Below are 18,720 nucleotides of genomic sequence, written 5' to 3' on the forward strand. Positions count from 1 at the left end.
CTTTGTCCATGATTATAGTTAAATCAACTACAATCAATGCTTTATACAATGCAATGTTTAATTTTGCCTTCCACTGATAAAACACAGATCAAGTTGAATTTGGGTAGTGTCACTTTAACCATTATTGAGTTATGCCCCTTTATAAATAAAAAAAAATGCAAAATTTTTAGTTTCCATTCTGTAACTTAAGTAACTTTAAGTTTGCCCCAACCAAACATTATGAAACCTATACACAATACTCATTACCACAAAACTAAGATCAAGTACAAATATTGTTTCCGTTCTCTAACTTTAGTTTGCCTCAACCAAATGTTATACACAATGCTTATTACTACATAATACAGATAAAGTACGAAATTTGGTGGCGTCACTTTTACCATTCTTGAGTTATGTCCCTTTATAAACATAACAATTGCTGAATTTTTCATTTCCGTTCTCTAACTTTAGTTTGTCTCAACCAAATGTTATAAAACTTATACACAACCGTTCTAGAGTTATGCGTGTTTACAAATAGAAAAATTGCTGAATTTTTAGTTTCTGTTCTCTACTTAAGTTAGCCTCAACCAAATGTTATGAGACTAACACACACAATGCTTATTTCCACAAAACTCAGATCAAGTTCAAATTCGGGTAGTGTCACTTTTACGGTTCTTCAATTATGTCCCTTTATAACTATATGATATGCAAGCTGGGGCATCATTTGTGTCCACATGTGGACACAATCCACATTTATTTTTTCAGTTTCTGAAAAGACAGGACCTATTGATTTTGTTGAATCAACAAAGGAATTGTGCAATATTTGGTCTATTATAATCAGTCATTTACAGTAGTTCAAGATGAAAAGTGTCACAAGTTAATGAATAGACATGAGAGAAAGAAAATTCTAATATGAAGTTCTTTTGCTTTGTAAACAAATTCATGTTGAAATATAGTTTCGATAGAAAATGGGGTACACATGCTGGATATTTCTATGAAATTTGCAATTAGGTTTGAAACATAAGATCTGTTTTGTAGAAACATACACTCCAATCCTAAATTTGACAAAAACCAATAAAATTTGGCCAGTTTTCATTGAATTCTGACTATTTCTTACAACACTATTGATTGGTAACATCAGCATGATTACCAGCACTAAGAATATTTTGTCAATATAGTAGAAAATACTGTTTATAAACATTGTATACTTCGAAAATGTAAAATGATATGTACATCAGGCCTACTAACTATAGATTTTACTTTATGATTGATTTGGTTCCATGTATCATTATACTAGAGTTGTAAAGAGGGGGGTATGTGTATGGATGAAAAGGAAATAGAATGGCTAATTCACAATGAATGAAAAAATAAAAAACAGCTTTATCATAGCTTTTTCACCAATTTGACCGAAATAAAGTGACTAATAAGTTTAAGCATGAAATCATGTGAATAAGAAATTGTACATAATTTAACCCTTTACCAACAGCTTGTATAAATGCTGCATTTAAAAAAAATCATTTAGAAGATTAAATATTTCTGTTATTTACTTACAAGTACATGCAGTTATTATTTTCATCTAAAAATATTTATTTTTTTTGCTCTAAGAGGTCAGATCTTACACATAATGGCAATTGCTTTCTGCAGACTACCATCATTGTCTAAGAATTATTTTTTTTGAATTTATTTCTTGTTTTGATAAATTGATGTATATCTATAGCCAAATAAATCACATATATGTATATAATAAATTGTATGATGTCATTTATATTTACAATTGGGTAATTTTCATTTTATCTATCTTATTTCCTATTATTTATATCATGTTATCATGGTTATATAGCAAAATCAATGGCACTGAAAAATGGACCTTGCACACAAGTGCCAATTATACCTTTTTTATTTCAGTGTTCACAAACAGAAGTAAACAAAATTCTGTATTCATGGTATTTTAGACCTATCTAAAAAGCTTGCTATTCAGTATGAATAGATTAAAACATAAAATTATTTTTTTGCCCCTGCCATAGGCAAAAGGGACATTAAGTGTTACTCTTGACTTTCGGTCATTCCGTCCATCTGTCTGTCCTATTTTCATTTGTTTGAAGCTTGAACGGGGGCATTCGCGTCCTCCAACACATTCTACTTTTATTTTTATCAGTAGTAGCCAACAATCAATCATATTACCAATTACTGACTTAAAGTTGGGATTTTTTTTCTTTCGTGAATGATATGACTGGCAGATAAATTAAAAGACATCATGGTCATTGGGCAAAACTTTGTTCTCTGTATTTCAAAGCAAATAATCTAAAATACCTTCTAATTTAGTATTTTAATTTTACTTTAGAAAATCCAGATGATTCCATCAAGTAGTTCTATTGGTGCTGATCTTCATTGTTTAGAACCGGAACGATCCATCAAAAGTCATCCCAATGACAACACAAAAAGACGCACTCTCTTCCTGAAAAAGATTAATAATTCATGGGGCTTTACTCTGCAGGTAAGATTTCAGCTAAAAAAGGGGTGTAGATACCAAAGGGCAATTAAAAGCAATTACATCATGCACATGTAGTCGTAGAAAAACATAAAAACACAATGTCAACAAAAAAAAAAACAACAAAAAGACAAAACAACATTCCTCAAAACCCAAGACCAAAAATTCATTAACACTAAAGCCCCTTAAGCTAGGAATGAATACAGGTGCCATGGAAGGGTCAGCATTTCCTGCTCCACTAGTGACACCCAATGACCCATCATGTTACTAATTATATGCTTACCCTTCCTGAGCACCTGAAATCACCCCCAGTTTTTGGTGGGGTTCGTGTTGCTCAGTCTTTAGTTTTCTATGTTGTGTTTTGTGTACTATTGTTTGTCTGTTTGTCATGTTTGTCTGTCTTTTTCTTTTTTTGCCATGTCGTTGTCAGTTTATTTTCAACTTATGAGTTTGAATGTTCCTTTGGTATCTTTCGCCTCTGTTTTACAGTACTGCTTGAATAGTTGATGAGTCATAAGGAATTTTTAAAGTGTTTTTTTTTTTGCCATAGTGTTGTCAGCATGTCTTAGATTTAAGAGAGTTTGAATATTCCATTGATATATTCCTGCTCTCTTAAATATATTTTATACTGTAAATAATATTTCTTTTTTTTGGCATTCTCAAATCACTGCAATATAAGTTTATTCCTACTTGTTTTATAATATCCAGTGTTAAGACTGTTATTCAGTTATGCTTTTCTTGGAAGGACTTCTTGCAAAGCAAAAATAGAAAATTTGTGTCTTTATTCAGCAATGATTAAAAATGTTGGAATGATTCTGAAATGTCATATCAAGTTTCCTCTACATTTAATGAGTAGGGAAATATTAGCTGACAAGGTAGGTTTTTCTACATAAAGGTAATCTTTATAGCAGGTTTGACTATATACAATAAAAAGCAAATATCTGAAGACACTGGTATTTTTTCCACCTGATAGTATTAATTAAAACCTCTGTTGGAGAGATTCAGTGTTCATATATATTAAACATTATTTGACTTAATTTCATATTTCAGACTTATGGCATTAAACACAAGAAAACGAATGAGATTGAAATAATGACTTATGTTGACTACATTGAGATTACTGGTCCAGCATACATGGCTGGAATGAGGAAAGGTATGGTTACATTATTAGTATGTTCCCATTATTTTGCCTGTCCCACACTAGGAACCTCTGGCCTCTGTAGGTCTTGTATGTTTTTTTTAATTTTGGTTCATTTATATGTTTTGGAGTTCAGTGTGACGTCCATTTTTGCTGAACTAGTATACATTATTGTTTAGGGGCCAGCTGAAGCAGCCTCCGGGTGTGGGATTTTCTCACTGTGTTGAAGATCCATTGGTGTCCTTGGGCTTCTTTCTGCACTTTGGCTGGGTTGTTGTCTCTTTGACACATTCCCGTTTACATTCTCAATTTTGTAAGTAATCACAGGAAGTGCAACTTTATCTATGAATTTTGTCTAATAAAATCCAGTATAAAATACAAAACACTTGATATTATTACTACTGTGGATTCATTTATTTTTGTGGATATCAACTTTCAGGGATTGTGGAAAAATTGTTTATTCTTGGATATTTGATTTCATGGAATTTCCAAATTCTGCAGAAACGCCTATAGAAATTTACACTTAATTGAACATTTTAATTCATTATTATATGACTATAAATTATGTGTTTTCTCATTGGTCAAAAGCATAGGAAATTCTCTTTGATAAAACGGTATATTCACCACGGCAAAAATCACGAGAGGTTAATATAAGATATGGAACAGCGTCTGTATACCTAAATATAGATATTCCAAGGCAATGTCAGTGAAGTACATGTAGGTTTATGACGTCATGTAAATTCCCATTTTTTTTCTTTTTCTTATTGTCTTCGGTGTATTTTTTTTCTCTTCTTCTTGTTTTGGTGTATTTTTTTGGTAAACTTTATTGAATATTTCAACTTATGAAAATTAGCAACTGCAAAAGCAGATGATATATTTAGTATAGTAACAGGGAGCAATTTTAAAAGTATCTTGAGCAAATATTAGAAAATTGGAGAAGGATAAAAAGTCATATAACAAAAGAATTGTTGACGTTTGATTTCAGTTGATACAATGATTTATCAACCACAGAGGTAGTACATTCAACGTTGGCCTCGGTGAATATCATATCTCTAGGGTTGATATAATTGTAATTGGTTAACCTCAACTCATGAAATCCATATAAATTGGTACCCAATGAATAACATGAATAATAAATAATGAATTTACTGTTTGTAAACCATAAAAAAATGAGCCCACATATTTAACCAGGCTCTCCAATCTAATCAAAATTGTTTAATGTTACTGGTAAAAGTCAGCAAAAGCTATGATGGGCATTTTGATATTAAAACACTAGAGATCTGTAACATTTATATCAGTTTTAACTCTGTCAGACACATGTATACATACTTCCTGTTTTCCAATACTTTGAATAACAAGTGGGTGTATGCTAAGTTCAACAACTTGTGCATTCTTGTTCTTCATTGAATCAAGTTTCATTAGGATTGTTTATCAAATGAATCAAGTAATAAGTGTATATATTGAAAGTTAAATCTCATAGTTATTGCTTACAAAAAGTAACAGATTTGACATTGAGTTTTGTCATGTATTTTTTTTTCTAATTTACTGTTTTTACAGTTAATTATAATATACTATTCTCTATTGACAGGTGATGTAATACTCTCAGTAAATGGAGATTCAGTTGACAGAAATTCTCATAAAGAATTAGTCAGAGTGATAAGAGGTTGTGGTGACTCAATGAGGTACTTTCTTTCTCTGAGATACCTGAATCCTTTTCACGTCTTTACAAAAAAATATGAAACAATATAGTACATGTAGTATTACTTCTAACTTGCATCTAAATTTTGTAATATATAAAACTTTTACTCCTGTAATTTCAAGGTTAAAGTTGAAAGGTCAAAGATTCAACATGATAATGATGTTAGAGCTTGCAGAGCTTGTAGGAATGTTAAGGACTCCAGTCTTTTATCCCGTAATACAAAAAATGAACTATATATTTTTTCAAGGTCATAGATCAAAGGTGAAGGTCACCAATTACAAAAGTATTAAAAAACAGTTCTCAATAACTATGCATGGTAGGTCAGCCATATTTGGTTATGATGAAGTGTATGAGTTCATGTAGCATATTTGTCAGATGTTCTTGTTATGAATAAAAGAATATGTTGGGTATACACAAATGTTACAACAACCTAATTACACAAAAACTTCTACTTCATTTTCCATCTCCATTGGTCACGTTTAGTTTCTAGAATGAGCCTCATGAATGAAATGACTGCTGTGCTTTGTATATGAATTATTAAGAAAGAATATGAAAATAAGAAGATGCGATATGATTCAAATGAGACAACTATCCACATAGTGTTCAGGGCTATACCATTAAATTGATATGGAAGGGTATTTCAAAGTTTCCCCACATCCAACACTTAAAGTATTTCTTTCAGTAACTTTGCACACATCATATGGGCAGAAATTGACTAATGACTTTTGGGGGGGGGGGGGGGGGTCAACTTCAATACTTAATTGATAGGGGATGCTGCTGGAGTTCTGTTACCCCAACCTTTTCATATAATTTAGATTTTAAAAATGTATACCTTTTCATATATTGCGTAGGTAAAAATGTAACTTTTTCCCATATTGGTAAATATCACCTTTGCTCGGAGCTCAGATACCTCGTGTAATGTTTTGGTGGCGTCATTTTTACTGTTCTAGAGTTATGCCCCTTTACAAATGGAAAAATTGCTGAATTTTTCGTTTCCATTTTCTAACTTAAGTTTGCCTCAACCAAATGTTATGAAACTTATATATAATACTTATTACCACAAAACTCAGATCAAGTTCAAATTTGGGTAGTGTCACTTTTACCGTTCTTCAGTTATGTCCCTTTAAAACTTTATATGACATGCAAGCAGGGGCATCATCTCATTCATCTGTGTCCAATGGACACATTCCCCATTTATTTTTATAACCCTCAGGATTTAAGAGCAAAAGTCTGGGTTGTTGGTTATCAGAATAATGTCACAAGACAAACTACACAATAAACAACAGAATAGTTTTGAAGAGATACACATTTTGTAATATTTGAAAATATTTTATATTTTAGAATGGTTGTAATGTTTGAAGATTGTTGTAAGAAGGTAGAACTTCATGACAGAATATTTAGATTAAAGGTCAGTTTATTCAATTAAATTAGCATTAGGAAGTAAAACTAAAGATTGATCTGCTCGAAGTCAGAATAAAACTTATCATAGATACCATGATTTAACTTTTATACGCCAGATGCATGTTTCGTCTACAATATATTCATCAGTGATGCTCATATCAAAAATGTTAATAGGCCAAATTAAGTTGAAGAGCATTAGGACTCAAAAGTCCGAAAGGTTTTGCCAAAAAAAGTTTAAAGTAATCTTAGAATAATGTTTCTGGGTAGGGTGACAATTCTTTATGCGGACTTGCCATGTGAACTAACATGTTAAAAATCTAGCTTAGTGTGCCAGATATTCATATTTAAGTCTCCCAAACGAAGTTTGGGAAGACTTATTGTTTTTGCTCAGTTCTTATTATTATTATTATTATTCTTCTTCTTCTTCTTCTTCTTCTTCTTCTTCTTCTTCTTCCGCCACTTTTAAATTTGAACTTGTCCGCACCTGTTCTCCAAAACCGCTTGTCAGATTAACTTAGGGTTTCACAATATGTTAGACTAACATGTCTAGTGGTGCAATCAGGGTTTTGTTTGTGCAATGGGGTTTATAAAGGGGTACTTTGGGGGGCAAAAAGAAAAGAGGGTTTTACTATAGAACCCTATGGGATTTTATTTTTTTAAATTTTCAAATGATTATAAATTGAAAACCGTTTGTGATAGACACAATCTTTTTAATTGAAAATGTTCTAAATGATAAAGCCCATTTAATGAAATACAGGGTTAGTCCCCAGGGGTCACCCCCACCCCCTGCCATTTAAGAAAGTTCTAATACCTTGTAAGTCGTAAAGATCCCCACCCCTAAACCATATATATTCTGGTTTGTCATGCTAAGATGGTTTGAATGATATACAGGGTTAGTCCCCAGGGATCATCCCCACCCCCTGCCATTTGAGAAAGTTCTTATATCTTGTAAATGGTCGAGATCCCCACCCCTAAACCATATATATTCTGGTTTGTCATGATAAAGCACATCAAATGTAATACAGGGTTAGTCCCCAGGGGTCACCCCCACCCCCTGCCATTTAAGAAAGTTCTAATATCTTGTAAGTGGTCAAGATCCCCACCCCTAAACCATATATATTCTGGTTTGTCATGCTAAGATGGTTTGAATGATATACAGGGTTAGTCCCCAGGGGTCATTCCGACCCCCTGCCATTTGAGAAAGTTCTAATATCTTGTAAATGGTCGAGATCCCCACCCCTAAACCATATATATTCTGGTTTGTCATGATAAAGCACATCAAATGAAATACAGGGTTAGTCCCCAGGGATCACCCCCACCCCCTGCCATTTAAGAAAGTTCTAATATCTTTGTAAGTGGTCAAGATCCCCACCCCTAAACCATATATATTCTGGTTTGTCTTGCTAAGATGGTTTGATTGATATACAGGGTTAGTCCCCAGGGGTCATCCCCACCCCCTGCCATTTGAGAAAGTTCTAATATCTTATAAATGGTTGAGATCCCCACCCCTAAACCATATATATTCTGGTTTGTCATGATAAAGCACATCAAATGTTATACAGGGTTAGTCCCCAGGGGTCACCCCCACCCCCTGCCATTTAAGAAAGTTCTAATATCTTGTAAGTGGTCAAGATCCCCACCCCTAAACCATATATATTCTGGTTTGTCATGCTAAGATGGTTTGAATGATATACAGGGTTAGTCCCCAGGGGTCATCCTGACCCCCTGCCATTTGAGAAAGTTTCTAATATCTTGTAAATGGTTGAGATCCCCACCCCTAAACCATATATATTCTGGTTTGTCATGATAAAGCACATCAAATGAAATACAGGGTTAGTCCCCAGGGGTCACCCCCACCCCCTGCCATTTAAGAAAGTTCTAATATCTTCTAAGTGGTCAAGATCCCCACCCCTAAACCATATATATTCTGGTTTGTCATGCTAAGATGGTTTGAATGATATACAGGGTTAGTCCCCAGGGGTCATCCTGACCCCTTGCCATTTGAGAAAGTTCTAATATCTTGTAAATGGTTGAGATCCCCACCCCTAAACCATATATATTCCTATTTGTCATGTCTCGAACATTTGAATGACGTATACGGTCAGTCTCCAGGGGTTCCCCCCACCCCCAATGTTCTAATATCTTGTAAATGGTTGAGATCCCCACCCCTAAACCATATATATTCCTGTTCGTCATGTAATGAACATTTGAATGACGTATAGGGCCAGTCCCCAGGGGTTCCTCCCCACCCCCAATGTTCTAGTATCTTGTAAATGGTCGAGATCCCCACCCCTAAACCATATATATTCTGGTTTGTCATGCCAAGATGATTTGAATGATATACAAGGTTAGTCCCCAGGCATCACTTATGCATATAACTTTACTGGACCAAACCAATTTTCACTGGACGTTGCCCAATGTCAGGCGACCCTGGGAATTACGAATTATGGGAGCTTCGTTTGGGAGACTTCATAACAGCATCCTGTTACAATCATTTCTTGTTATTTTACATTTGCATGTTCCTGTCCCCATATTCATGTTATAATATAAAATAAAGGAGTCATATACTAAAATTGTGTGCTGTAAGTATTAGATGTACGCTTCTCATATCTGAGGGGCATCAGCCCAAAGATACGAGATGACTACATCTGATTTACATAGAAGTAATAAATAATTATTTTATCTGTTCTATTGTTCTTAAAAGAACAATTGGTTTTGATAAAATAGGAATAGTGCCATTATCTCAAATTTTCCAGATGCAGTAACACTTTCAAAAGATGTTTTGTAGTTATGGATTTGGAATGAAATCTTAATTGCGTCTATTTTTCTTTCATCAAATTAATGCCTTATATCACTGCTTTTGTATGGCAATATGAATCTCTGTACTATCGCGTCTTTTACTGGTTTAATTAACAAAATCTGAACTTTTTGCTGATAAATGATAACAATTGTATGTAAATATTTAAGTACAGTCATTGCAAATCAACACATTAAAGTATGATTGATTGATTGACAACAGACTGCTAAACATTTTATTTAGTGAAATAAAAATAGTGTGGTTTTTTTTTTAACTGCTCACAAAATACCCTTCAAGTTAATCATGTTAATGAACCTCCAATCCATGTCAGTCATGGGATGGGTGGAGTTTTCTGAAATCGAATTACTACAATCACATTACCTAAAACCAAATAATTAAGCTTGAACATGACAAATAAAACACATTTTTGCATTGACATGGTACTTAAACCAACAATTTCTTAACTAAAATACTTCAAACCCGTCATTCTCAACCCACCAGTTAAGAATTATAGTAATGCGGTATTGTCCTGGTGGTGTTATTTAATTGGAACACAAGCACTTGTAACATGATATTTCAAAAGGGACTTTTTAAATCATGATATGAATTTCATTGTTCATTTTTTTGAAGGAATATATTATTTTGTAAATATAATCTATTTTGATATGAATGTTTTTTTTTGTGTGTATTTAGGAAATTCTAGCTCACAAGAAATTGGCCTTGAAAGAACTAGAACAACAAGAAAAAGAAATCATAGATGGTAATGTATATTGCAGAAAGTTATTATGTTGATATATTATTATTATTTTGTATATTCTAATTTGATTTGTTCTAAAAGAGTCACATGTTTAACTGTATTTACAAAGGTAGACTGAATCGGCCAATCAAATGAATTTCAGCACTATTTAGGTTTATTGACATTAATAGTATAACACTATAGTCTTTGTATGAGGATGTATCGACCTCAGACTTCATCCTCAGTCCATATTCTTTTTTTAAGGTTGATATATTCTTGAGTTGACCTCATGCAAAGGTTTTTATTGTATAATGAATTTAAGGTAAAAGCGGTTAAAATAACATGTTTTTTTTTCCCCAAAAAACTATATGCATTATACCAAATAAGTTTTCATAAAGCATTTGCCCATGCTGAATATTCTTTATCTTGGTCTTTGTTTTCCAGTCTGGTCATCAAAGCAACATTTTCATAAAAAATTGAGAGAAAAAATACAAACTAGGAAATGAAGAATCTTTCTTTATATGTTATTATGATAAATTAAGACACAATAGCAGAATATTCAAATAAAAGAAAAATTTGAGACTCTCTGCAAGATTCAGAGTTGATAGCTATAGCTTATAGTCCAATGATGGAGTGTTGGCATATTTAATTTAAAGGAAAAGTCTATATTGTCGGATTGAAACTGCACAAATAATAAGCAAAGCACATAAATTACGTTTCTCTTTTAAATTTTGCAAAACATTATCACTAAAAGCTTGATACTACTATTCACTTATTCATAATGGAATACATGTGAATCTGCTATGATTTGTTTAGATTTGGTACTTTTCCCAACCTCTTCATGCTCATAACTTCCATTTATAGTTTAAACTTATTTTGTTACAGATTATTGTCAGTCAAAGGGTATAACCAGATTTCAGCGTATTCGACAGAGCATGATCAGCACAGTTTCAACCAATAGCTGGGATCGTTACAGTCTTATCCAATCACCACAACTGTTAGAAACATTCCCAGTACCACATGTACCTTCAACTTCGAAGATTTCATTCGAGGGAGACTACTCTTCTTCTATAGGTGAAGATATGGATGACAGTTATATTTCTTATGTGGATTCAGATGCTGATAGTGGAATGTGTATTTGTTGCCCAAATACGGATGAACATATTGCTTTAAAGAATTTAAAGGACACAGACAACAAATCCAATAAGAGTTTGAAAATACCTGGCACTGGCAAATCAAAGCTGAATGCTGGGGAAAATGAGGAAGTTGTTTATTTACGTAGTAATAGCATTCCATTTGTGTATTCTGATTATGTATATATCAATGAAGAAGATGAGTCTACAGAATTATAATTTATTTAGTTGATTTTGTTTACTTGATAGAATGTAAAACAATTAAGTTTTTGAGAATATGTTTGTGCACATTTTTGATAAATAAGTTTTTAACTTACCGACTTCACCAAAGTGAAGTTTTATCGTCAAAATCATTTTTGGATAGTTTGATATTCTTTTCCAAAAATATCTCTTTGGTGTCTTTTGTCATTGGTTTTCATAATTCGATATAACTAAGAAATTTAAACCTAGACCATGTTAACTTATGATTTTTGTTATATTCAGTTTTTGAATAGTCTCCTGAACTATTGCATTTTCCATGAACCAATAAAATCTGAAAATAAAGAATGATTACAGTATTTTAAATTGTGGTTAATTTTTTGTATTACAAAATTATATTATTTTTAAGCTAATTCATTGAAATATTATATGCCAATTAGTATTTACAGATTAGGTAAATTTTTTACATTAAGTTCAGTTCTGAAAGACAGAATTCCAAAAGTCAAAATCTAAGTTTGCTTTTATATGTGGACATTATTATTTTATTTCTAACAAAGAAAAAGAAAAATATATATTTAAGGAAAGTTTAGGACCATTTCATGTTAAAGATTAGATAGCCAAGAAATCATGTACAATTTAATCGAGTTCAGATTTAATATGCAGTAAACTTAAGTTAACCACGAATTGAGAAAATATCTAAGGGTAAATTTGGAAGTGAGATTGACATTTTACAATGATGTCTAAAATAAAATACTCTTCAGTTGATTGATTAACATAAATATCCTCACAACTTTGTACTTAAAGAAAAATTTGATGTGACTTAAGGAGATATTTGATGCTACTAATAGAGAAATTTGATGTGACTTAAGGAGAAATTTGATGCCGCTTAAGGAGAAATTTGATGTGGCTTAGGGAGAAATTTGATGCTACTTAAGGAGGAATTTGATGTGACTTAGGGAGAAATTTTGATGCTACTTAAGGAGAAATTTGATGCTACTTAACTATTACATTCCATCCGTAGGGAGTTACCTCATTTTTGTTAGTTATTTATTTATGTTATCAATTTACATATTTGCAATTCATTCATCATTGTTAGTTGCATTTTGGAAGGTAATTTTAAATATAAATTTATCTTCAGTAAATCATAAAAAAAAGTTATCAATCTGACATACAAATTTTTGTCTCTCCTCCACAAAGCTGAGGTTGCAGAACGGAGACTTTGGCTTGTATGGGAGTTTGAGATTAGGTCAGTTGAAGGGGAATCACTTTTAACAATTTTAAGTTAAAGCTATGAATTTGATAGAAATGAATCTTATTCACTGTTATGGTGCTATGCAACATGTTTTAAGACTAACCAAAAACGATTGTCAGCATTTTTTGTATGTTATTTGAAGTAAGTATTGTTGATTTTTGTATTAACAATGTGTACTCGGCTTCCGGAAGTGTGCCAGACCATTGGAGAAGTCTGACAATTATGCCGTCATGTAGACAAATATCGGCAAGTCACCAGTTCAAATGTTTGGTAAACAAAAATCCAAAATCAAATTTAAACGTGTTCATAAATCAATTTTTTCATCACCAGTATTGTAATTTCACCGTAAATATAGTACCCACTGAAATTTTCTTTTTGATTCATGAGCAATTATGTAGAAAGTTGATAAACTCTTTAAATGTTGTGATTTTGTCATTATTTCTACCGAGCATGGGCTTAATACCAGATACTAAAACCATGTAATTTTTCCAGATTTTAGTGAAAAAAAGATATAGCAAAATTATTTTTGTGCTACAGATTTTTTGTTAATCAGATGAATCATTGCAGTCTGTCTGACCAATTGTCCAAAAGTTCTTTGATGAATTTTGGGAAGCTTGTTAACTATAAACCAAACATACTTTCTCTGATTTGAGAAGGGATTATGATTTAAAAGAAAGAGTTATTGCAACATGTCACAGATTTCATTCAAATATTTATTCAGGGTAGATTATTTTAGTTTTTATAGAATGTATCCTTCAGTTTGTAACTTTTGTACTCTGCCTGGAATTTTATTTTCCACAGATGAATATTCCTGATGAGGGGGGTTTTTAATTACCTTGACTACCCATGAGGGTTTTGCATGGATGCAACAACAAATGGAAGTTTTTAACGACCTTGACTGGCTATACAGGCCTTGCACGGTCGGTATGGATGCCATATATCAACAAATTATACATTCCAATTCATATTTTAACTAAAGACTGTTTATAGAAAGTCAAAACATTGCAAAAAAGAGTTATTATTATTTTTAAAGGAGTATGCACTATTGTTAACCTAAAAATTCCCTTGTAAAAAAATGAAGATATCACTTTACATTCAGCCATGAAATATTATATTGTGTTAGTCAATAGCATACTAATGATATTTAAAAACAAAGGGAGAGAACCCATTATTTTACAGCTCCCTCTTTGTAACTATGCTAAATTTATTTCAGTTATATATGTGTTTGTGCTAATTTATTTTTGTTGAAGATATTATATTTCCTTTGTTGCAATTATTTATATAATTTTTTGTTGTTTCAGAACCAAAAGGATTGTAGGTAATGATGCTAAGCCATTGGTTAAATATCCATTTTTTTCAAAACGGCTCAACCAAATAGATTGTAATGGTTTAGGCTTTTGAAATTATTGCCAGAATGCATTTGATTCTGAAACAATAAATTTCTTAATTTGTTTCTTTTGTGTAGACTTATAACTTATAAGTGCCTTGTTGCTTCAGATGATTCAAAGATTGCAAGGAAGGATAAGGGGCACTTATTATCTAGTAATTGTTATATCTTCAAAAATAAGGGAGGGATTGCTAATGAATAATGGGCACTTGTAAGTTAGTAATTGTCATATTTTCAAAAATAGGGGAAGGATTGTCAAAAAGGAATAGGACACTTATAAGATAGTAATTGTCATCTTTTCAATAAGGGAGGGGTTGTTAAGGAAAAGGGGCACTTGTAAGATAGAAATTGTTATATGCTCAATTGAGAATTTGTATGTATTTTATTGATTATAGACTGTTTACTTGTTCATAGTTAGGTGCTTATGATTTCTTTTCTTTGAAAGGTGCTTAAAATATTTCTTTTCCTTGAAAGGTGCTGAAAATTATTATGTTGCAGTTAATTTATAATGATTTTGAAAACTCTTCACAGGAGTATAAGAATAGTGTAATATGAATTTATACATGTGGTGAACAAGATTTGCTTTTCTCATCTCATTTGCTACTTATATCATAATATTTATACATCATAAATGTACTATTGGCATCAATAACATGTAATTTAAACTTCCTATTAATTTTTAATAACCCTTCCAGTGTTTGAAGGTTTTTTTTTTAAAGAAATGTTTCAGTGCAGTATAGTTATTGTTACATGTTATTCGCATAGAATAATTGTATCCCAACTCTAAAAGAGGGGTTTAATTACAATCACCTTGTCTATCTGTCTGTTTGTCCAACAAATATTTTGATCACACTTTTCTTAGAAACTACTTTACAAAATGACTTAATATTTGGTCAGTAGCTTGACAGTTGATTAGTTCTTTGTTATTACCACTTATCGGATCTGTCAGACACATACTTCCTGTTTTCACATTTTTTGAATGACGAGTAGGGGTATGTTTTGCAAGAAAATGCATGCAATCTTGTTATTGTTTCAAAATGGCTGTAAGAATAACTATATGTCTTTCATTATTTTGTGATAAATTGTACTTATTTATAGAGTTAGAAAAATAGACAATAGTTAAATATCATTGTTACAAAATACAGATTGTTATATTTTTCAGTTTATATGTATGCTTCATGCATAGTTTGTCAAGATACTTTATTTCCCTAGGATCTTTTGTTTATTGACTAGCATATTGTAGTAAAATTTATTATGGAGTGGTACTCTTTTAAAAAGAAATGCACAAGTATTGTTTAAAACATGGGTTCAATTTTGCATTGCTAGACGTCTATTTGCCTTTAAATATTTTTTCAATAGTTTTTTTTTGTTAAATCACTGAGCCAGTCTTGGGCAAATAGTAATTTGTCTCATTCTCAGAATGACTTTCCACCAACCAACCAACATGGCTTCCATTACTATAAATAGAACAAAGGGGTAAATTAGCAATTTAGATCATATTCTCTATACTTATATATATAGCATGGTAAGATATGATCTATCCAACTTTATCTTTTGATTGTTCCTATTTTGAATTGTGTTTCAGAAGACACATCCATCTAATAAATATAGTTTTTATTGCTATAAACATAATTTTATTTGAAAATTAATCCTGCTGAAATAATTGGCTTTAATTAGCCAGTGTTAAGCCATAAATAATCGTCACTTAATATCATTTGCTTTATATTTCATATGAAACTTTATTTAAAAAAGATATATTGTCAGATTGTTTGTGGTTGGATTTTATTAAACTTGGATTTAATAGAAGCAAAATTGTCACAGGTTTATGTGTTCATTTGGTTATTTTTTTCTAAAGCATTCTCATTTTCTTATGATTGTTAGGAAGTTTGCTATACTTTTGAATCAAATTAAATAGTAAAACATTTTTATACTCATTTACATCTGAAGAAATTGGGCAAAGACAACTAAAGATAAAATTATGACCAAATAAACGAACTTCAGAAAATATCTTCTAACAGGTGGTTTGTTAAAATCCAACATAAAATGCTTTGAAAGTATTTGTTTGTGTAAAAAATGTGTTATTATATGAAATATATGGCAAAAGTTGTTGAAGACAAACACCTACATGAATTTCATCACATTGTACATACCAAAGTCTTGGCAGTCATGTAACTTAGGAGGTTGACCTGATTTTTTTTTGGCAATACAGAAATACATATTATCAGAAGAATATACTAAAAATCCATAATTCAACTATTTTTTTTCAACAATATTCAAAATATGGTGCCACAATCGTATGTTTTCACAGTAATAATATTTTATTTTAAAAAGCTGATTCATTTAGAAATAGATTATAATATTGTAGTGATTTGACTGAATTTGCTGGCTCAAATTCTATTTAGTGTTAGTAGCTTTGTGCAGGTCACAAACAATGTTAAGAGTTAGATTACAACCTTTTTGCAAGTCTACAGATAGATGGAAATAATCAAAATGTTATAAATTAAAAGTACTAATCTAATATAATGACTTGTTAATTTTGTCTGTTCATAACTGTTTTTCCAATTTTTTGTAGATAAACCTAACTAGACACTGTTTATTATAAGAATGTATGTGATATGTATAAAAATCAAAGAAATAAAATATACGTTGTTGAAATCAAAAGTTAAAATGTAATTTATTATACAGAAATCTTAGAAGTTAAGGTGTACATTTATAAATGTTAATCATTCAAATTGACTGAAATACAAAATTTATTTATTCAACTCTTACAAAGCTTCTGTTTTAGAATTACCAGTAAGAATTATCCATATAATTGGATCTGAACCCAGTCACATTATTCATATGAATAAACACGTCACATTCATTTCTCAATTTAGAGTAATTAGTTATTTCCCTTTGATAAATTTTGATTAATTTAAAGTTATAGTGGTGAAGTACTGGGATAATTGTATCAAAATGTATTTAAACAATTCTCAATGTGAACCAAGAAATACTATGGTTTAACAGTTTTATTTAAGGAATGACTGTAATATTGTTTCTGTCTATGAAGAAATAATTTTAAAAATGTGTTGCACACTGAATAACTTGTGAAGGGTGTTATTTTAAAGTGTGCACCACAGTTTTGAGGTTATTTCAAATAGACAGGAAAAATATTACAATCTTTCCTTATAATTTAATTCTTATTTCCATTTTTATGGAGTAAATCATGAAAAAACGTTGATGACCACAATCACAAGACAAATATTATGTCTGTGAGCTGATAGACAAAAAAAATTTCAGCAAATCAGAAGACGTGTTACACCCAAAATTAAATTATTGTCACTTATCACGCAGATGTTTAAAATTACTGAAAAATTACTCAGCAGTAACTTGGACTTATAAGAAAAACAAAAGGTACCAGATTCAATAATTTATGTCTGCTGCTATTTCAGGCCTTGTGTCATAAATATTGTGAGCATGATTATCGTACTCAGACTCAGAAGTCCACTGATCAAAAAACTGCATTTTGTGATAACAGATTTGAGTATAAATTTTATATTTATTAGTTCTGAGAAATGTTTTATGACCTTAAGCCCATGCATTATTCATGCATATGAAATGTAATGCCTTATTAAAGTTCATTGATTATGCAACAAAACTTTTTACTTGATGATAATGGGCACATTGCAGTGATATTATATAGGTGTTGAACAACATTTACTACTGACACATGTTTTACAGTGATTCTTCATGCAACCATTTTATGAATGTTCTTAGCCAATCAAACAATTTATTAATAACTGATTCTATTCATTTCTGAAATTTTACAATAGATTATCTAGTTTGAATAATATTGCTTCAATGGACCAATTTTCTATTATAATCGATTATCAGAACATCACTACTTGCAGATACATCAGTTTTGTAAATTAATATTTATGAAAATATTATTATTGTTATTATTTAGTTAAATGGATGTTTGGAAAAAAGAATGAAATGTAAATTATTAAAAGTTACAATATGTTTTAGACTTTCTACTTATTTTAAGCTACAGCATATACCAACAAAATCAATGAAAATTGGTACCTAATGAATAATAATGTAGTCACAGTATATACATATCTTTAAAAGAGAAGCAAAACATACCAAAAGGACATTCAAACTCACAAGTTGAAAATAAAACTTGACAACGCTATGGCTAAAAGTTCAAAAGACCAACAGACACACAACAGTACACATAACACAACATAGAAATCTAAAGACTCAGCAACCCAAACCCCACCAAAAACTTGGGGTGATCTCATGTGCTCCAGAACGGGAAGCAGATCATGCTCCACGTGTGGAATTCGTCGTGTTGCTCATGTAAGTAGAAACCCGGTCATAAGTCTAATTCGGTAGGTCACATTCGGGGAAAGGGGACGGGATTGTAGTTACGACAATTGGAACATATCTGTCGTCATCTGTGAAACAGATATTCCATAACGGTCAACCAATTCGTGATGGCGTCTGTAAAATTTATGCAGTGATGATTTCAAC

The 18,720-nt window shown here is 31.4% G+C and overlaps 1 protein-coding gene across 2 annotated transcripts in view; it reads left to right on the top strand.

The window, feature by feature from the left end:
• The window catches only part of LOC127717829 (cytohesin-interacting protein-like), a 29,767-nt gene extending 11,560 nt beyond the window's left edge, over positions 1 to 18,207 (top strand). For both annotated transcript variants that reach the window (XM_052223689.1, XM_052223690.1), the window contains exons 2-7: positions 2,318 to 2,470; positions 3,515 to 3,617; positions 5,191 to 5,284; positions 6,643 to 6,709; positions 10,193 to 10,259; positions 11,121 to 18,207. In XM_052223689.1, the coding sequence (XP_052079649.1) occupies positions 2,318 to 2,470; positions 3,515 to 3,617; positions 5,191 to 5,284; positions 6,643 to 6,709; positions 10,193 to 10,259; positions 11,121 to 11,587 (951 nt within the window). In that variant the 3' untranslated portion in view covers positions 11,588 to 18,207. The remainder of the gene's footprint in view (positions 1 to 2,317; positions 2,471 to 3,514; positions 3,618 to 5,190; positions 5,285 to 6,642; positions 6,710 to 10,192; positions 10,260 to 11,120) is intronic.
• The last annotated feature ends 513 nt before the right edge of the window (positions 18,208 to 18,720 follow it).

The sequence above is a fragment of the Mytilus californianus genome, unplaced genomic scaffold (genome assembly GCF_021869535.1).
Source record: "Mytilus californianus isolate M0D057914Y unplaced genomic scaffold, xbMytCali1.0.p SCAF_10, whole genome shotgun sequence".
Lineage (NCBI taxonomy): Eukaryota > Metazoa > Mollusca > Bivalvia > Mytilida > Mytilidae > Mytilus > Mytilus californianus.